This window comes from Jaculus jaculus, chromosome 9, assembly GCF_020740685.1.
Source record: "Jaculus jaculus isolate mJacJac1 chromosome 9, mJacJac1.mat.Y.cur, whole genome shotgun sequence".
NCBI classification, from domain to species: Eukaryota; Metazoa; Chordata; class Mammalia; order Rodentia; family Dipodidae; genus Jaculus; species Jaculus jaculus.
In genome coordinates, this window is record NC_059110.1 from 111,766,093 (window position 1) to 111,786,811 (window position 20,719).

Genomic DNA, 20,719 nt, shown 5'->3' on the forward strand with positions numbered 1-20,719 from the left:
GAACCATCTCTCCAGCCCCAGTATTTTCTTTTATTCAGATTGCAAATAACAAAGTCCCCTCTAGACTGAACAATTACAGAAGTCAATGACCTGTGAGCCAGGCAGGATTCTGTTCATCCCTCAGTCCAGCAGTGTGCTAGTAAATGCTTAATAGGCAATTTACAGTGGGGGAGGGGCTTATCTGTAGCTTGCTGATTTCTGTAGTAGAAAAGACTCCATCATGGGCCAATTTCAACCTACCCGAGTGAAGTCAGCCAGCTCAAAACATTCCTGAAAATTTAACCAACGACATGAGCTGGCTCTGACCCACTAGTGGGACTTCCTTTGTCCCTCAGCAGGGTGCCTTCATGTGGTATCAAACTGCACAGGGGGCCACCATGGCCCAGTGGCCCTGGCTGATGCCAAAATTCATTTGAGCCCAGAATTCACTTGGCAAGAGCTGTGTGAGACAGCGTGCTCCTATTTCGTCGCCTGTCAGCCTGAGTGGAAGGTGCCAAGAGCACTGCTCAGCAGACAGTGAAAGCAAGGGGAAATCTTTCCAAAGATCTGCTAGGAACAGGGGCAGATTTGGGTTCCTGTAATATCCATTTGAATTCGTCCATTCTTTTGCAGATGCCAACTGTGTATTTATGTATTCCTTTCAGTTCACTGTGCTACAAAGATTGGTTAAAAAAAATGTTTTTTTTTTCCTTAAAGATGATTCAAGGGGAGATATCTTGACTTTATCACCAACAGAGCCACCAGTTGACACCAGTGGAAGCTGTAACCCTGCCCGTTGCCAGCACAAAATAATCCCCTGACAGTGAACTTCTGCAGCTGCGCGCTACTGATGTTGTAAGATAACTCCTGCATCCCATGAGCAACAGGCCTTGATCAGGGCTTCAGAGATGTAATATTTTGATAAAAAAGTGGCACTTCCTTTTGAAGCACATATTTGCGTGTGCTGAGCCAAACCGCTGGGACCTCAGTGAGCGCCTGGGCCTTGCTGACTTGGCCTCTCCCCACTGCTCCAGTGACCGTCCCCTGTAAGTCTAAATGCAGCATGATTAACATCCACAGCCCTCAACTGTGGCTTGCTTGTTATTCCCCTTTAGAAACATCAGAGAAGTTTGTTCTTTAAAAAGTAGATTGATTTATTTAAGAGACAGAGAGGGAAAGATGGAGAGAGGAAGAGAGAGACAGAAGAGAGAAAGAGACAGAAAAAGAGATTAAGGTCAGGTGTGGTGTACATGATTTTAATCCCAACACTCTGGACACTAAGGTAGGAGGATCACTGTGGGTTCCGGGGACTATCTAGTAAGTTCCAGGTCAGCCTGGGTGAGAGTGAGACCCTAACCTCAAAATAAACAAACTTCAAAAGACAGAGAGACAAAGTATGTGTGTAATGGGCACACCAGGGCTGTTTGCCCCTGCAAATTAAACCCCAGATGTATGTGCCACTTTGTGCATCTGGCTTTACATTGGTACTAGGGAACTGAACCTGGACTGGCAGGCTTTGAAAGCAAACCCCTTTAACCACTGAGCCATCTCCTCCTCCCTTCTTTGTACTTCTTCTAAGCATAAACCTCAAAAGGGATCAAGACGGATGGATGTCAGACACGGTGGTGCATGTTTATTATAATCAGCCTGAGTCAGAAAGATTGCCATAAGTTCAAAGCCAGCCTGCACCATAACATGAGTTTGGTTACCCTGAGCTACTGTGTAAAACCCTGTTCCAAAAAATACCCCAAAACAAGCCAGGCACGGTGCCTCACCCCTTTAATCCCAGCACTCAGGAGGCTGAACTAAGAAGATTGCTGTGAGTTCGAGGCCAGCCTGGGCGACAGACTGAATAACAAGTCAACCTGGGCTAGACAGAGACCCAGCCTCAACAAAACAAAAAACAATCCCAAAACAAAACAAAATGACTACACTTGGAAGGCTATTAAAGAACGGATCATGCTATCTAAGGGTGGGGGGGGATTTTATTATTATTATTATTTTCTTTTTAGCAAACTTTCCAGTTATGTTCCCATCCTTGTTTTTGTTTTCGTTTTGTTGTTGTTGTTGTTTTTTCAAGGTAGGGTTTCGCTCTAGCCCAGGCTGACCTGGAATTCACTATGTAATCTCAGGGTGGCCTTGAACTCACAGCGATCCTCCTACCTCTGCCTCCCCAGTGCTGGGATTAAAGGCTCATGTTCCCATCTTTGATTCAAACTAAACTACTTAAGGTGTCACAGTACAGAAAGTCCAACCGCTGGGCGTGGTGGCGCACGCCTTTAATCCCAGCACTCGGGAGGCAGAGGTGGGAGGATTGTGAGTTCAAGGCCACCCTGAGACTCCATAGTGAATTCCAGGTCAGCCTGGGCTACAGTGAGACCCTACCTCAAAAAAAAAACAAAAAAAAAAACCAAACAAACAAAAAAAGAAAGTTCAACAAACTATCAAGTTTAACTTTTTTCATGGAACCAAGCAAGGCCCATACCTGACAGGATAAATAAGAGCCAGTCCTGGTGGTGCACACTTTTAATTGTAGCACTTGGGAGGCTGAGGTGGGAAGATCGCTATGGTTTGGAGGTTAGTCTGGGGCTACAGAGTGAGTTCCTGGTCAGTCTGGGCTAGAGTGAGATCCTACCTCAATAACAAAACAAAACAAAAAAAAACCCCTAAACCTAAAGTAAGTAATGAATAAATACATGAACTTATCTCCACTGTACAATTAAGGTTAAAATAAATCTATTTTCCATGTCTATTGAATATATTTGATCTTTATTTGTAAAGTTATGAGGTTAAGGGTTTGGTGTGTTGAATAATATCTTACAAAAATTCAAGCCTGGGCCGCTGGGGAGATGGCTCAGTGATTGGAGGCATTTGCTTGCAAAGCTTGCTGGCCTGGGTTCAATTTGTCAGCACCCATATAAAGCTGCATGCAAAAAGTGGTAATGCAAGCCAGGCATGGTGGCACATGCCTTTAATTCTAGCACTCGGGAGACAGAGGTAGAAGGACCACCATGAGTTCAAGGCCAGCCTGGGACTATGAAATAAGTTTCAGATCAACCTGGGCTAGAGTGAGACCCACAAATAAAAAAGGCTGCAAAGATGGTTTGGTGGTTAAGGGCCTTGCCTGTGAAGCCTAAGGAGCCAGGTTCAATTCCCCAGAACCTAGGTAAGCCAGATGCACATGATGGCACATTTGTCTGGAGTTCATTTGAAGTGGCCAGAGGCCCTGGTGTACCCATTCTCTCTCTCTCTCTAAGTAAATAAAAATAAAATAAAATTAGGCAGGCATGGTGGCACACGCCTTTAATCCCAGCACTTGGGGGGCAGAGGTAGGAGGATTGCCGTGAGTTCGAGGCCACCCTGGGACTACATAGTAAATTCCAGGCCAGCCTGAGCTAGCGTGAAACCCAACCTCTGAAAAAAAATTTTTTTTAATTTAATTTAAAAAGTGATACATGCAGAAATGGGAGCTGGAAAGATAGCTAAGTGGTTAAAGGCACTTGCTTGCAAAATTGATGGCCTGGGTTTGGTTCCCCAACCCACATAAAACCACACCCACAAACTAGTATATGTGTTTGGATTCTTTTACAGGAGAAAGAGGCCATGCTTTGCCTATCTATCTCTTTCTCTCTGTTTGCAAATAAACAAAAGTATAAAAATAGGGCTGGAGAGATCACTCAGTGGTTAAGGCACTTGCCTATAAAGCAGACAAGGAGCAGAAATTGGAGAAATTGCTGCCTCAAGGGAGGACTATCAAAGATAGCTGGAGTCTTCAAAGGGGCATGGTCCTTTCGACACTTTGATGTTGGACATCTAGACTTCAGATCTGTCTTAAGAGGATTAATTCCCATTGCAATTTGTTATGGAAGCCCTGGGATACTAAGACAAAGCTTAAGTGTGCAAACTAAGCAGGTGAATAGCTGATATCAATGTGTATCGATGCCCGTCATATATGTATATATCATATATATTGCATCTGCAGTTGGTCCTACACAACTGATTAATGTAAGTACAAAGGGATGTGTTAGATTTTCATTACTGTGATAGAACATATCTGAGAAAAAACAACTTAAAGGGAGGAAAAATAACTTTCTGTGGTGGTACATGGTTGTAATCCTACCACCTAGTAGGTGGAGAAACTTCAAGGCCAGCTTTAGCTATATAGCAAGTTCAAAGCCATATTAACCTAGATGAGATATACTCTCAAAAAGGAATAAAAAAAAATGGGGGCTGGAGAGATGGCCTAGCAGTTAAGGCACTTGCTTGCAAAGCCAAAGGACCCAGTTTTGATTCCCCAGGACCCACATAAGCCAGATGCACAAGCTGGTCCATGAGCCTGGAGTTTGTTTGCAGTGGCTAGAGGCCCTGGCACACCCATTCTCTCTATATATATCTGCCTCTTTCTCTCTCTCAAATAAATAACTAAAATATTTATACAAAAGAAAAAAAGATAGAAAATTTAAAAAAAGGAAAGAGATAAAGAAAGAATGCAAAGATGGCTTAGTGGTTTAAGGCACTTGCCTACAAAGACAAAGGACCTAGGTTCAATTCCCCAGGACCCACATAAAGCCAGATGCACATGGTGTTGCACGTGTCTGGAGTTTGTGTGCAGTGGCTGGAGGCCCTGGCATGCTCATTCTCTCCCTCCCTCTCTCTCTCTCTCTCTCTCTCTCTCTCTATCTGCCTCTTTCTCTCAGTCAAATAAATAAATAAAATAAGAAAGAATGGGAGAAGGGGAGAAAGAAAGTGAGAGAGAAGAAGAAAAGAAAAGAAAGAAAGAAGGAAGGAGAAAGGAAGGGGAGAGAAAAGATTTAATTAGGCTCAACAGTTTCAGTTTTCCATCCATAGTTACTTTGGCTCATTGCGTTGGGCCTGTGGCAGGCAGGTGGTAGAACAAAGCTACTCACCTCATGATGGCCAAAAAAGACATAATTCTTTCAAGGGTAGTTCCCCAGTGATCTCCTTGCTTCAAGCAGAGCTCACCTTCTAAAATGTCCACCACCTCCCAACAGTACCAACAGGCTGCCAACCACACACTTGCACATAGCCTTTGGGGGACGTTTCAGATCCAAATTTGAAGGGGCCGATGGGAATTGCAGAAGAAATGGGACCAGTAAGACAGTAAATGCAGGGAGTTTGTGGTCAAATTCTGATTCCCCAACTTTTCGAAGATGGAACATCACGTTATTGACAATTGAACTCACAAGGCAAGATAGAAGCAACAGAGATAATTTCCCAGAAGATACTGAAATATTGTTTTAGATTTTACTTTTTAAATTTTTAAAAAATTATTTATGAGGCTGGGGGGGATGGTTTAGTGGTTAAGGCATTTGCCTGCAAAACCAAAGGACCTAGGTTTGATTCCTTAGGACCCATGTAAGCCAGATGCAGAAGGTGGCACATGTGTCTGGAGTTTGTTACCAGTGACTGGAGGCCCTAGCATGCCCATTCTCTCTCTCTCTCCCTCCCTCCCTCTTTCTCCCTGTCACATAAATAAATAAAAATAAAATATATTTTAAAAAATTTATTCATTTGGGCTGGAGGGATGACTTAGTGGTTAAGGCATTTGCCTCAAAGCCAAAGGACCCAGGTTCAATTCTCCAGGACCCACGTTAGCCAGATGCACAAGGGGGTGCATGTGTCTGGAGTTTGTTTGCAGTGGCTGGAAGCTCTGGAGTGCCCATCTTGCTGACATTTTAGATCCTGATACCTTCATCTGGTGAATCCAGTGAGGTGCCGGTGATACTCCCAGCATTCACTGGCTATAAATAGGCTGCTTCCTACTGCTCAAGGTCAGTCTAAAGACCACTGCAGTTGGACACCAAGACAGGAAAAATATTAACTGTTCATATGGAACAATGACCAAGTTGGTAAAAGAACTCTGAACTTCTTCATGCTTTTCAACCTAGTTGGATTATGCCACTTCATAGGGAAGTGTTGTTTAGAAAGTTGTAAATTTAACTTACTGGGCTCTTCTTTCAAAAGTTTATGATACAGGGCTGAAGAGATGGCTCAGCAGTTAAAGGCACTTGCTTGCTAAGCCTGATGGCTGGGGTTTGATTCCACAATACCCACATAAAGCCAATTGCACAAAGTGGTGCATGCATCTGGAATTCATTTGTGCCAGGAGGCCCTGGCACACCTGTACTCACTCTCTCTGCATCTTTCTCTCAAATAAATAAATAAAATATATAATATGGGTTGGAGAGATGGCTCAGTGGTTAAGATACTTACCTACAGAACCTAACAACCTGGGTTTAATACCTCAGTACCCATGTAAACCAGATGCACAGTGGTATATGCATCTGAAGTTTCTTTGCAGAGGTGAGGGGCCCTGGAGCACCCATTCTCTCTTTCTCTCTCTCCCTGTGTCTGCTTGCAAATAAATGTAATATATTTTTTTTAACTTTTAAAATAAGTCATAGCCCTTATTGATGCCCATTTAAGATGTTTACATGAACATTGTTACTTGCAAATGATAGCTTGCAGCTCCAATCCCATCTACCACCTGTCTTTATAAATAAAGTTTTATTGGTACAAAACCACTCCCATCTGTGTATGTATTTTCTCTAGCTGCTTCCTTTACACCATGCCAGCCAGAAGTTAAGAAATTGTAACAAAGGGTATATGGTCCACAAAGCCCAAGATATTTACTGTCTAGTACTTCACAGGAAAAAAAAAAAAAGGGCTGGAGAGATGGCTTAGCGGTTACGGTTCTTGCCTGCAAAGCCAAAGGACCTCCTCAGTTTGATTCCCCAGTACCCATGTAAGCCAGACGCACAAGGTGGCCCATGCATTTGCAGTTCATTTGCAGTAGCTGGTGTGCCCATTCTCTCTCTCTCCCTCTCTCTCTCTCTCTCAAATAAATAAAAAAAAATTAAAAAGTTAAACACATACTCAGTAAGTTGTCAGATCACTGAAGCCCTAACCTAGAAAAATGCAAGCTAAAGGCACAGCTACCATTCTTGCCTCATTCTGAATGTGACTCCATGGATGTTACCATCAAGAAGCTTTCCCTCGGTATGTATGACCACATCCTGCACCAGCAGCATTTTCTGACTCTGTGGTTAAAAACTGGCACAAATTAATATATAGTTTGGCAGAGCAGGGATGTGAATCGAATCTGTGATTTCAATCTCAGAACCTTTAGACAAAAAACGCAACGTTTTGGTATTTAGCAACCAACCAAAGACAAAAGAAAAAGACTCCTAGAACATTTTTTTCCTCTGAGAAATATATACACAGAAATAATTAATTCAGGACTCCCATTTAGTCATTCAACATATTTTTGCCACCTACTATAGATGAAGTAACTAGTAGTGAAATATATGTCTTGGACTAGGAAGATGGCTCAGTGGTTAAAGGCACTTGTTTGAAAAACCAATAGCCTCAGGTTCGACTCCTCAGGACCCATATAAAGCCAGATGCACAAGTGGCATATGTGTCAGGAGTTTGTATTGGTAAGAGGTCCTGGTGCACACATAGTTATTCTCTCTCTCTCTTTCAAAATAAATAAATAGTATTAAAAATATTTCTCAAATACCAGTCAATGATGTGGAAGGAGAGAAACAATGAACAAAAAACCACCTTAACTAAAATTCCAAAATTATCTTTGATAGGTGTCATGCACAGAATAAAATGAGGTACTCTTTCAGATGTTGACTGGGTTGTCAGGGAAACTCTCTCTGAAGAAATGATATTTTAGATGAGATAAGTGGTATTCAGAAAGCAAACAGTGATTAGATTCATCAAGACAATTATCAGCACAAAATGTGAGCAAGGTAAATAAAACCACAGTGCTAAAACCTCACACCTACACACGTACGCATATACACCACAAAGCTTGCAAGTAAGTATTCCATAACTCTCATGCAGCCTTTTGTCTTTGGGTGGTTGTACAGAGACGGATTCTTCTTTGTCTTTAATATTTTTAAATTTATTTTCATGCATGTGAGTGTATGTATGTATGGGCAAGTCAGAGTCTGTTGCTGCCACAAATGAACACCAGATACATGCACCGCTTTGTGTCTGGCTTTACATGGGTGCTGGGGAATCAAATCCACGTCAGCAGGTTTTGCAAGCAAGCATCTTTAACCACTAAGCCACCTCCCCAGCCTTGGGATAGATTTTTCTTTTTGCTTTCTACTTCCATGAACTGTCCAAACTCTAATATAATGCAAAGATATATTTGGGCTTTGTTCCTATTCCACTCTCTGGACATAAAGCTCCTAAAACTCTTGCAATTGTCTTAGTGATAGTAGTGTACTTTGTAATTCATTACAAACCCCTTTCAATACTACCTGACTTTATTCCTTTGAGGTAACTTAGGATTCGGTCCCTGGAGACTCTCAAATGAGGAGAGTAGCCAGAGAGGCCAATGGAGAGTTAGAACTTTCAGCCTCGCCCACTGACCTCTGGGAAGGGTACCAGAGGGCTAAGGATCGGACCTACAAAATCCCTTGGCAAGGCGGATTCGGAGAACATCCAGGTGTGGGAACATAAGGAGCAGTGGGAGGAAGGCGTGCCTGGAGAGGGTGTACCCCACGTCCTACACAGCTCTCCCATTTGGCTACTCCTGAGTTGAATCGCTTCTAATAAGCCTTTAATAGTAATTAAAATGATTTCTCGAGTTTGAGGTCATTCTAGCAAATTATAACACCTAGCGGAACATTGCAGGAATTTCTAAATCTGTCCAGGTTCTACAGGGGACTTGGTATTGTGACTAATGTCTAAAGTGGAAGCAGTCTTATAGGATGGTCCCTTAGCCTGTGCAGTCTGCCCCAATTCTGGGACTTAATATCAGAGCTGAACAGAACTGTTGGGCACCCAAGTACTGAATTGCTGTTGAACTAATTGTTGGTGTGGAAAACACCTCAAAACTAGTGTCAGGGATGGGATTTTGATAGCGTGGCCTCGGCCCACAGAAGCATGAGATTTGGAAAGGGCTGAGGGTAAGGAAAGTGATTCCTGAGTGACCGTGAGCTCACTCACAGTACAGAGCAACAGCGGTGCTGTGATCAGCTGCTAAAGGTGAAAGCTGCCAGCAGAGGACTGGGGACATGGCTCAGCAGTTAAAGGCGCCTGCCTGCAGCCTGCAGTTCCAAGTTAGACCCTCCCCAGCATCCATACAAAGCCAGACGCAAAGCGATGCAACCCCGACATGTCTAAGGCAATGGGAAGCAGAGCTAAGAGATCCCAGAAGCTCATGGGCCAGCTAGTCTTTCACAGGCAGCGGCCAAACAATGAGAGACTCAATCTCAAAGAAGGTAGAAGGAGATGGCAGACATCTTGAGGTCGTCCTCTGACTTCCACACGTGTGGCACCTGCATGCCCATATGCACATGCGCGCAGAGATAATACACGCACACATAAATAGATAATAAAATTTAAAAAGCATGTTAAAAGGGCTGAAGAGATGGCTCAGTGGTAAGGCACTTGCTAGCAAAGCCAAAGGACCCAGGTTTGATTCCCCAGGACCCACGTAAGCCAGATGCACAAGGTGGCGCATGCATCTGGAGTTCGTATGCAGTGGCTGGATGCCTTGGTGTGCCCACTCTTTTTTTCTCTCGCTCTCTCTCTCTCTCTCCCCCACCCCTATCTTTCTCTGCCAAATAAATAAATAATAAAGTATTTAAAAACAGAACAAACAAAACCTAATTTTTTGTTTTGTTTTGTTTTTCGAGATAGGGTTTCACTCTAGCTCAGGCTGACCTGGAATTTACTATGTAGTCTTAGGGTGGCCTCGAACTCACCTCACAGCAATCCTCCTATCTCTACCCCCGAGTGCTACGATTAAAGGCATGCGCCACCATGCCTGGCTTAAAAAATAATAATAATCTTTTCCTTCCATAAGCTGCTTCTGGTCAGGTGTTTTGTCCCAACAAGAAGTAACTGCTACAAGTGCAAAGAACAGGCATGAAGGGCTACCTTGCACATTTTTACTAGTGTGTGCACACACCCGACATGAGCTAAAGGAGGTCCTCTGGGTTTTCTGGTGAATCTAGGAAAGATGAGGTAGGGAAGATACCAGTGCGACTCTACAATTCTTTCCCAAGGAGAGGATCCTTGCCTGACATGATTTGTTTTGGTTTTCTTTCACTTCAGCTTTTGGTTTTCCACCAGATGTAGTGGCTGTAAATAGATCCAGGCTGCCAAGACAGGGATGGCTTTTAAGCAAGAAACTGCAAGTACAGTTTTAAATCTCTACAGTAGCGCTTCTAAGGGCCAAAGAAGGCAGAGTGCGCTTGTACTCCATAGGGCACCATTGCGGATCACAGCGAATGTAGTATACATTGCTTAGTGGTAAAAGGGCGCACTAGGCCTGGGCCTGTGTCTCTTCACCGTATGTGCATGAGGAAGGACCCGGGGGACGGCACCGTTAGGCTGGTGTTTCTGCCGAAGGTGGAAGAGTTTGGGTATGAGTGAACAGAACGAGAAATGGTACCTCAGGTAAGGGAATGAATGATGGATGGACTAGGAAACACGTCCTACAAGTTACCGTGAAAACCACAGAGCCTGGAGGGGGTGGGGGGCGGGGAGAATCCTCGGCTTTGCGAGGACCTGGGACTTGAGGTTGATGTCTGAAGTGGGGCAGTGTTGTGGGACTGCGTTTTAACCTAATCTGGGAGCTGGTATTGGAACTGAACTGGTGGATACCCAGTTAATGTCTGGAAAATTGGAGAAGTGGCTGTTGGTATTGGGAAATACCTCAAATTTCTATGTACATGTATTATTATTTTTCTTTCTTATGTATTATTTTTATAATGGAAAAGGGTAAATAAACTTTTTTTTTTTTTCGAGGTAGGGTTTTATTCTAGCCCAGGCTGACCTGGAATTCACTATGGAGTCTCAGGGTGGCCTCGAACTCACAGTGATCCTCCTACCTCTGCCTCCCAGGTGCTGGGATTAAAGGCGTGCGCCACCACACCCAGCTCGGTAAAATAAACTTTTGTTTTGAGACAAGCTCCCATTATGTAGCCCAGACTGGCCTTAAATTCATGATTCTTCTGTCTCAGCCTTCTAAATACTGGAATTACAGGCATGAATCATCATTCCTAGCAAATAGACATTTTGTGTGTGTGTGTGTGTGTGTGTGTCCCACACGTGTGTTTGGGTGTGTACATGCCATGGTACACGTCAGAGGACAACACTGGGTGCCAGCCTCACCTTGCCCCTCATGTTTACTGCTATGTTTACCAGGTACGTGGCCTGTGAACTGCTGGTGATTCTCCCGTCTCTGCCTCCCATCTCACCACAGCACATCAGGGTTACAGCCACTTGCACTCCTGCACCCGACTTTCCGTGGATTCTAGGGGTCTGAGCTCTGGTACTCATTATTACATATCAAATGGCTTATCCACTGAGCCATCTCCAACCTTCAAACATTTTAAAAAATATTCATATTTATTCATTTGACAGAAAAAGTGGGGGAGAGAGAGTTAGAAAGAGAGAGAGAATGGGCATCTCAGGGCCTCCATCCCCTGCAAACAAACTCCAGACGCGTGTGCCCCCTCGTGCATCTGGCTAATGTGGGTCCTGGGGAATCAAACCTGGGTCCTTTGGCTTTGCAGGTAAACGCCTTAACTGCTAAGCCATCTCTCCAGCTCCCTTCAAACGTTTTTAATATTTTCTTTTCTTTTTTTTCTTCAAAATTTTATTTATTTATTTATTTGAGAGCGACAGACACAGAGAGAAAGACAGATAGAGGAAGAGAGAGAGAATGGACGCGCCAGGGCTTCCAGCCTCTGCAAACGAACTCCAGACGCGTGCGCCCCCTTGTGCATCTGGCTAACATGGGACCTGGGGAACCGAGCCTCGAACCGGGGTCCTTAGGCTTCACAGGCAAGCGCTTAACCGCTAAGCCATCTCTCCAGCCCTAATATTTTAATTTATTTGTTGGAAGAAAGGAGATTGAGAAAGAGATAGAACATATGAGCATGGGTGCACCAGGGCCTCTTGCCACTGCAAATGAACTCCAGATGCATGCAACACTTTGTGCATCTGGCTTTGCATGAGTACTGAGGAATCAAACCCAGAGGGCAGGCTTTGTAAGCAAGCACTTTAACCGCTGAGGCATCTGCCCAGCCTCCTCAAATAAACATTTTAAAAATGAACTTAGAATAAGTTGAACATTTAAGAATATTTTGTTTTTATTTATTTATTTGAGAGAGAGAGATACACAGAAATAGTCAGGTAAAGAGAGAGAGAATGGGTGTGCCAGGGCCTCCAGCCACTGCAAACAAACTCCATATGCATGTGCCATGCTGTGCATCTGGCTTACATGGGTCCTGGGGAATTGAACCTGAGTTCTTGAGCTTTGCAGGCAAGTGCCTTAAGCTCTAAGCATCTCTCCTGCCCAATTTGAACATTTAATGAGTAGCTTAATTTCTCAAAATTTGCGAAAGTATGTAAAATGAGCAAGTCTGAATCATTACTCACTAATCCCACTATTATGTTTTCCCCGGAGAACTGATTTCTTCTTCACACTAAACCTTAACCATATCTGTAACCACCAGGCTCAGCCTGGACACACTATTGCTCACCTCCTGTGTCTTCATCCTCGTTGGCTGGGGCCTCTGCACTGTCCACATTTTCCATTTCATGAGGTTTAGGTAAACTGTAGTCACCCAAAACTCCTGGACTTTCTAAAAGACAAAAAGAGTTCTGAGTATATAGCACAATGGATTTTAATTATTATGTTTATTATGTGCATGTGTGCACGTTCACGTGTGTGCACATGCCTATGTGCATGTGTATTTACGGAGGCCAGAGAACAACCTCAGATGTTATTCCTCAGGAATATTTTTTTAATTTATTTATCTATTTATTTGAGAGAGAAAGAGTGAGAAAGAGGCATATAGAGAGAATGGGTGCACCAGGGCCTCCAGCCACTGCAAATAAACTCCAGACGCATGTACCACCTTTGCATCTGTCTTACGTGGGTCCTGGGGAATTGAACATAGGTCCTTAGGCTTTTCAGGCAAGCACCTTAACTACTAAGCCATCTTTCCAGCCCAGGAACATTTTTTAAATATTTTATTTATTTATTTATTTATTTATTTATTTATTTATTTATTTATTTATTTGAGAGAGAGAAAGAGGCAGATAGAAAGGAAGAGAATGGATGTACCAGGGCCTCTAGCCACTGCAAATGAATTCCAGACATGTGTGCCCCTTGTGCATCTGTCTTACATGGGTATTTGAACCATGGTCCTTAGGCTTTGCAAGCAAATGCCTTAACTGCTAAGCCATTTCTCCAGCTGCTCCTCAGGAACATTATTCACTCTTTGGAGACAAAGTCTTTCATTGGCTTGGAGCTCACAGAGTAGGCTAGACTTACTGGCCAGAAAGCCCTGGGGATCCACCTGTCTCCACCTCCTTGTACTGGGATTAAGGAATATGCTGCCACACCTGGGGTTTGAAGGCAAGTTTTCATGCTTTTTTAAATGCTTTGCAGACTGAGATATCTCCCTAGACTCACAAGGAATTTTTATTAATGTGTATTGAATTCAGCTTCAAAGTCACCCTTAGTGATAACCAGTATGCCATTCTTTCATGTTGTTTTTGTTTGCCGAGGTAGGATCTCACTGTAACCCAGGCTGGCCTCAAACTCACAGCAATCCTCCTACCTCTGCCTCCCAAGTGCTGGAATTAAAGGCGTGCGCCACCACACCCAGCCAGTATTCACATCTATCCTCAATGTTCGGCTTCAGAATCCACTAGTGATAAGCTTGTGTTCTTCACATATACTTAAGAGGGACAGTGTGCAAACTCACAAAGTTTAGAACCACATACAGGGTTCACAGCCCCTTCTACACAAAGATTTTTTGAATATTTCTTTCACCCAAGTGATAGCATGTTCATGCTCCTTCTAGATAGGAAATCTTTCCTCACAATGTTCACAATATTCAACAGAATGCTGTTCTTATTTATGCCCAGGGATTATTAATACTACTGATATGTAGTAGTGAAAAACACTGCGCGTGTAAACATTAATTTAACCCAATCTGGGAAAAATGCTTTCCTAAGAAGCCTGTGAGTTTCGATATGTTAAATTCTAATTTCCCCTTCTGTTTACACAAGAGTATGATTCTGTAGAAAACATACTGGACCCGAAGTCACTAACTTGTTTATTATTTTGGTGTTTTGAGACTCTCCCTATATAGCCCAGGCTGGCTTCAATCTCACTGGCTTCAACCTCACTATCTAGTTCAGGCTAGCCTTGAACTTGAGATTCTCCTACCTAAGTCTAGAAGGGGTTAGGGAACGATGACCCAAGGGCAAAGTTTTACCATGGCCTGTTTTGTTTGAGCCCAGGAGGCAATAATGATTTTTATATTTTCAAAGAACATAGGCTTATAATATGGCCTGCAAAATCTAAAATATTTACCTTCGGGTCCTTTACCAGAAAAAAAATAGTTTGTTGGGAGTGGTGGTACCCAAGAGCAAGACCCCATCTCAGCCCCCACAAGTCCCCCCCAAAAAAGTTAAACCACAGTTATAGAGCAAAGTATAAGTCATTCCAATCTAAGCTACTGTATTATTCAACAATATCTGTATTTGTTGAGATGAATCAATTGAAAAAAGTAAAAACAAAAAACAGTCACATTCATTAGCTAGATTGCAGTCTGGCTCAATGATGCTAAAACATTTACATGACCTAAATGCATAAGTTATTTTACCAGTAAGAAAAACTGTTAAATTTTTTGTTACTGTTATTTTGTATTAGAAGGTAGGGTCTCGTTCTGACCCAAGCTGATCTGGAATTCACTATGTAGTTTCAGAGCGGCCTCGAATTCTGCAATCCTCCTACCTCTGCCTTCTGAGTGCTGGGATTAAAGGTGTGCGTCACCATGTCCAGGTTTTCTATTTTTTTTTTTTTTTTGCATAGCATTTTTACTATAAACAGAATAAGAACACTCCTCTCTCCTTGGTTCTATCAGTGGAGGTATGTTTTTTCTAAAACTGATGTTTACCTGTGGGTGGAGGCTGCTCTTGAATGCTTATTTCCACATTTGGTTGTATATCTGAAAAGAAAGGAGTTATAAATATTAGGTACATCAAGCACATTCCTGCAGATTTGAGTATTCCAAATTTAGTAAGAATACTATTTTAGAAAATTCAGCAGCAGAATTCCTTTCCAAATAGAAGTACATTTTCCTCTGTGCTCCCCCTAATGGCGCCTTAAGGAGAATGAAGGAATTATCTATCCCTGCAACATTGTTACACTAAGAACTTTCTGTTAGAGATTCACTTAAACCAAGAACAATGAGAAAAAAGTGAGTTGTCATAGAGAAAACTTCAGATAACTTTTATTCTTTTCCCACGTATATAAAAGAGGATATGTGTGTGTGTGTGTGTGTGTGTGTGTGTATGTTTATATGATTAAAAATATTGTTATAGGACTGGAGAGATGGCTCAGCAGTTAAGGTGCTTGCCTGCAAAGCCTAATGACCCAGGTTCAATTCCCCAGTACCCACATAAAGCCAGATGCACAAAGTGGCACATGCATCTGGAGTTCGTTTGCAGGGCTGGAAGCCCTGGCATACCCATTCTCTCTGTCTCCTTTTTCTTCTCTCTCTCTCCCGCCCTCCCTCTCTCTGCTTATAAGTAAATAAAAATACTTAATAAAAAGAAATATCATTATATATAAGTGACATAATGTTAGAGGCTGGGGAAATTGCTCAATGGGTACAGCCCTTGCTGCACTAGCTTGACGAGCAGGGTTTGGATATCTAACTGCAGCAGCGTGTCCGTAATCCCAGCGTGCCTATGGTGAGATGGGAGGTGGACACAGGAGAATCCCTGGCAGCGCGTAGGCTACCCAGCATGGCATGTGCAGTGGTGAACAAGAGAGATCCTGCCTCAAGGTGGAAGGCAAGACCTGATAGTCAAGGTTGTCTTCTGACCTCCACATGCACACTGTGGCGCATGTTCCCCCAGATTCACATACGTGAACACACACAAGTACACACACATCATACATACAATAAGATAATATGATAAATATTATACATATTTTTGCTGGTACTATTCCAGAATAAAGCATAAGTTATTCAAACCCAGGTTATTGGATTATTCAACGTCTGTCCTTCTCAAAACCAGTCAGTTGGGAGTTGAGTCTAATGTGGAAGAGGTGGCGGAAAGAATGTAAGAGCCAAAGGAAGGGTAGGACTCCTTACATTGGGCTCCCCCAGACACAAAATGGTCTGGATATCCATGACCTCACAGTGCCTGACACTACCTACACAAGACCATCATAATAGGAGGAAAAGATCATGACATCAAAATAAAAGAGAGACCGATTGAAAGGGGGAGGGGATATAATGGAGAATGAAGTGTTTCAAAGGGGAAATTGGGGGAGGGAGGACATTACCATGGGATATTGTTTACAATCATGGAAGTTGTTAATAAAAAAAATTTTTAAATATGAAAAAAATTCAAACAAAAACCCAGTGATCAACATTAGAATTTATATGATCTATGTGATCTCTGAGAGAGTCATACAGACATATGGTATAAATTCTTTTGCCGAAGGCTTTGCTCCATGTAACATTTTGGGGATGTATCCATTCTGTGGTGTTTATCAGTAGTTCATTTTTTTTTTTTTTTAAGAGAGAGAGATACAGAGAGAATTGGCATGCTAGGACCTCAGACACTGCAATCCAACTCCAGATGCTTGCACCATCTAGTGGGCAGGTGAGACCTTGCATTTGCCTCACCTTTGTGTGTCTGGTTTATGTGGGATCTGGAGGGTCAAACATGGGTCCTTAGGCTTCGCAGGCAAGTGCCTAAACTGCTAAGCCATCTCTCCAGCCCCATTCTTTTTTTAAAATTAGGTAATATTTTAACTACATGAATCCACCAGTTCATCCATTCTCCAATGAGGAACATCTAGACTGTTTCTAGCTTTGGCTATTATGAATAAAACTGATATAACATTTCTTTTTAAAATCATTAACTTACATTTCAGAATGGTTTTAAATTTGTAGAAAACGCATACAGACAAGTATACAGATTTTCCATACACCTATACTAAGTTTCCTGTATTATATTATCAACAACATCTTTTTTTTTTTTTTTCAAGGTAGGTTCTCACTCTGGTACAGGCTGACCTGGAATTAACTATGTAGTCTCAGGGTGGCCTCGAACTCTCGGCGATCCTCCTATCAACATCTTAAGTTAGTATGGTACATCTGTCACAAGTAATGAACAAATACTGACAGGTTATTACTAAGTATTCAGCTGTTTTCAGTTTTCATCTAAGGCCTTCATGACGTTTAGTCATCCTGTCTCTTTAGGCTGCTCTGGGTTGTGACAATGTCTCACACATTCTGTCTTGATGCCCTTGACGGTTTTGAGAGTCCGTATGTTATAGAATGTTCCTCAGCTGGGATTTCTTTGTTTTTCTTCATGATTAGACCCAGGTGTAATCATCCTTGTGAAAGCCTTTCTGTGCCCTCTTGCTTTCACATCTCTTGGGTAGATACTTAGGTGCTGGGTTACTGGGACAGAGTAGGGATCGGTTTAGCTTTAATAGAAACTTCCAGAACTTGTTCAAAAGCAGTTGAGCCATTAGCACTGAGTGAGTTCTTCCAGTTGCTCCACGTCCCCACCCCTATTTGGTATTGTTGGAATTTTGGTTGTTTTTTGTTTTTTGAGAAGCTGTCTCACCATGTAGCCCAACCTCACATGATTTTCCTGCCCCAGTCCCCCCCCCCCCAGTACTGGGTTACATACTGATGCCACCAAACCCAGCATATTGTCAAAATTTTAAATTAGAGCCATCATGGGTGATGAGTATTGGCATTTCATTCTGATTTCAACTTACATTTCCCTGAAGAAGTAGTAACATTGAGCATCTTTCTATGAGTTTATCCGTATACTTTTCTTTATAAGGTATCTCTTCAAGCCTTTTGCTCATTTTATTAGTTTATCATTTCTTATTGAGAACTCTAACATATAAACATGCTGTACTTCCTGTCCTGTTATCCTCTTTTGTCCCTTCTCTGTCACCCCCATTCTACTGAGGCCCCTCCTCTTTCTAGGTAGTGCGTCCTCTGTTTGGTTGTTCCTTTTGTCCTCCTCTGTCCTCCGAGCCAAAGTGTTGATGGGCTCAGCACTGTGCAGGTCTTGTGGGGGTATGGGTGACTAACCACGGAGGGGGTCATGAATGCTCCAGTCATCTCATGTCAGGAGGACAGTGCCCCAAAGTACTCCTTCCCGCCCAGTGGTTCTTACGTTCTTTCTGCTCCATCTTCTGCAATGTTCTCTGATCCTTGGAGGGCACGCTAGAGATGTCTCAGTGAGTGTGGAGTCACAACCGCTTATTCTCTGCTTTGATGAGTTCTGAGTCTCCTCGGTGGCTGCCACCATCTCTGTAGAGATGATTCTCTGGCTGGCAGAAAGAGCAGCACTCATTCTTTCCACCACTTCCTTTGCAGTGTTCCCTCAGCCCTGCTGAGTGTGACAAAGAGGACACTCCTAGATGTGATAGAGAGGGCTTTCCCTTCTTAGCTTGATGAATCTTGGGTCTCTCCAGTATTGGCTGCCATTGGAGACATGCCTGTGATGGGTAGGCCTGGTCTTCCTGGCTCAGGGCAAGCAGGCTAGAGGGGCCTGGGTTTGGGGAAAGGGACTTTATTATTTTATACTTCCTTTTCTATTGCCAGTACCAATTCTTTTTAAAAAAAATGTTTTGTTTTTATGTATTCGTTTACTGGAGAGAGAGAGAATGGGCACGTCAGGGCCTCCAGCCATTGCAAACTAATTTCAGATGCATGTGCCACTTAGTGCATCTGGCTTATGTGGGTACTGGGGAACTGAACCTGGGTCCTTAGATTCCATAGGCAAACGCCTTAACCTCTAAGCCATCTCTCCAGCCTAATGTTTTTTTTTCAGTTTATTTTTGGTTTTTTGGAGGTAATGTCTCGCTCTAGCCCAGGCTGACCTGGAATTCACTATGTAGTTTCAAAGTGGCCTCGAACTCACAACAATCATCCTACCTCTGCCTCCCAAGAGCTGGGATTAAAGGTATAGTGCCACCACACCTGTCTCTAATTTTAACTTTTTAAAATATATTTTTATTTCTTTGAGAGAGATAGGCAGAGAGAAAGAGGCAGACAGAGAGAGAGAGAGAAAACCTTTAATTCCTGAACCATCTCTCCAGCCTGTGAAATTAATTTTTCTAATTGTTTACAGATAGTATAGAAAATGTAATTGGTTTTTGCACAATGTCCTTTGTATACCAAGATTTTACTAGGTTAGCTTAGTTTTAGTGGTGGGTTGGATTTTCAATATAAATAACCACGTTATCTGCAAGTTGGGGCAGTTTTATATCTTCCTTTCCACTCTTTATGCCTTCAGTTTTGTCTCTGCTGCATCGCACTGGCTGGGATTGTGAGTCGAACTGAACAGAGGGATCCTTGCCCTGTTCTAACCTTTGGGGAAGGATGTTCACTATCTCATCATAAGTTATTATTTTCACCACAGGTTTTCCAAAGTGCACAAGACATTCCTTCCCTATCTCTGATTTCCTAGGATGGTTCTTTTTTCTTTTCTGCATTGTTTTATCTGTTTATCTGCCTGTTTTGAGAATGGGTCTCACTATATAGCTGAGGCTAGCCTCCAGGCTGGTGGTGAATTTATGATCCTCCTGCCTTCACCTCACCTCCAAAGTGCTGGGATTATAGGTGTGTGCCTCCATATTCAGTGAGTTTTGTTGTTATAATCATTAACAAATGTAGAAATTTGTTTGCCAGGATCCACGTAAGCCAGATGCACAAGGTGGTGCATGCATCTGGAGTTCATCCAGTAGCTGGAGGCTCTGGTGCGTCCATTCTCTCTATCTGCCTCTCTCTCTCCAATAAATAAATAAATTTTAAAAATGCTATGATGGGCTGGAGAGATGGCTTAGGAGTTAAGCGCTTGCCTGTGAAGCCTAAAGACCTCGGTTTAAGGCTCCATTCCCCAGTACCCACGTTAGCCAGATGCACAAGGGGGTGCACGCATCTGGAGTTTGTTTGCAGTGGCTGGAGGCCCTGGCATGCCCATTCTCTCTGTCTCTCTGCCTCTTTCTTTCTCTGTCTGTTGCTCTCAAATAAATAAATAAAAACAAACAAAAATTTTTTTAATGCTATGATGATCCTATGTCTGTTCTTTTAATTTGAATGAATCGCATTGATTTTACTACTGAGCTGGAGAGATGACTTAGTGGTTAAAGCACTTACCTGATTTTACTACTGAACTAACCTCTGAGATAAATTCCCTTGGATTCCAGGGAAATCCCTGTTTGGTTGTGACATCATTTTGCTGTATGTACTATAGATCAAATTGCTAATACTTTATTAAAGATTCATGCATTTAGGTTTATGAATGACTTAGGTCTATAATTTTCTTTTTCTTTAATTTTTTTTTCTTTAATTTTTGACATCAGGTTTTGTAGCATTCCTTCTTTTTCATTTTCTGAAAGAGTTGTGTGACACTTATTTACTCCTTAAATGTTTGGTTAACACTCAAATGTAACACTGTTTGGGCCTGGAATTTTAAATTCCAGTTTCAAATTTTTTAAACAGATATAGGCTAATTCAGACTTTTATTACATTTTTGCAGCAGTTTCAATAAGTTTTGCTTTTTTGTTTTTGTTTTTTGAGGTAACCTAGGTTAGCCTAGGCTAACCTGGAATTCACTATGTAGTCTCAGGCTGGCCTCAAACTCACGATGATCCACCTACCTCTGCCTC

General features: G+C 42.5%; 1 protein-coding gene across 1 annotated transcript in view; it reads right to left on the reverse strand.

Moving 5' to 3' along the window:
- The window catches only part of Ikzf3 (IKAROS family zinc finger 3), a 99,152-nt gene extending 81,312 nt beyond the window's left edge, over positions 1-17,840 (reverse strand). Inside the window, exons 1-3 of the mRNA XM_045159550.1 lie at positions 17,810-17,840; positions 14,955-15,005; positions 12,522-12,623 (exon numbers count right to left, since the gene is read on the reverse strand). Of these exons, the coding sequence (XP_045015485.1) occupies positions 12,522-12,623; positions 14,955-15,005; positions 17,810-17,840 (184 nt within the window). The remainder of the gene's footprint in view (positions 1-12,521; positions 12,624-14,954; positions 15,006-17,809) is intronic.
- Between the last annotated feature and the right edge of the window lie 2,879 nt (positions 17,841-20,719).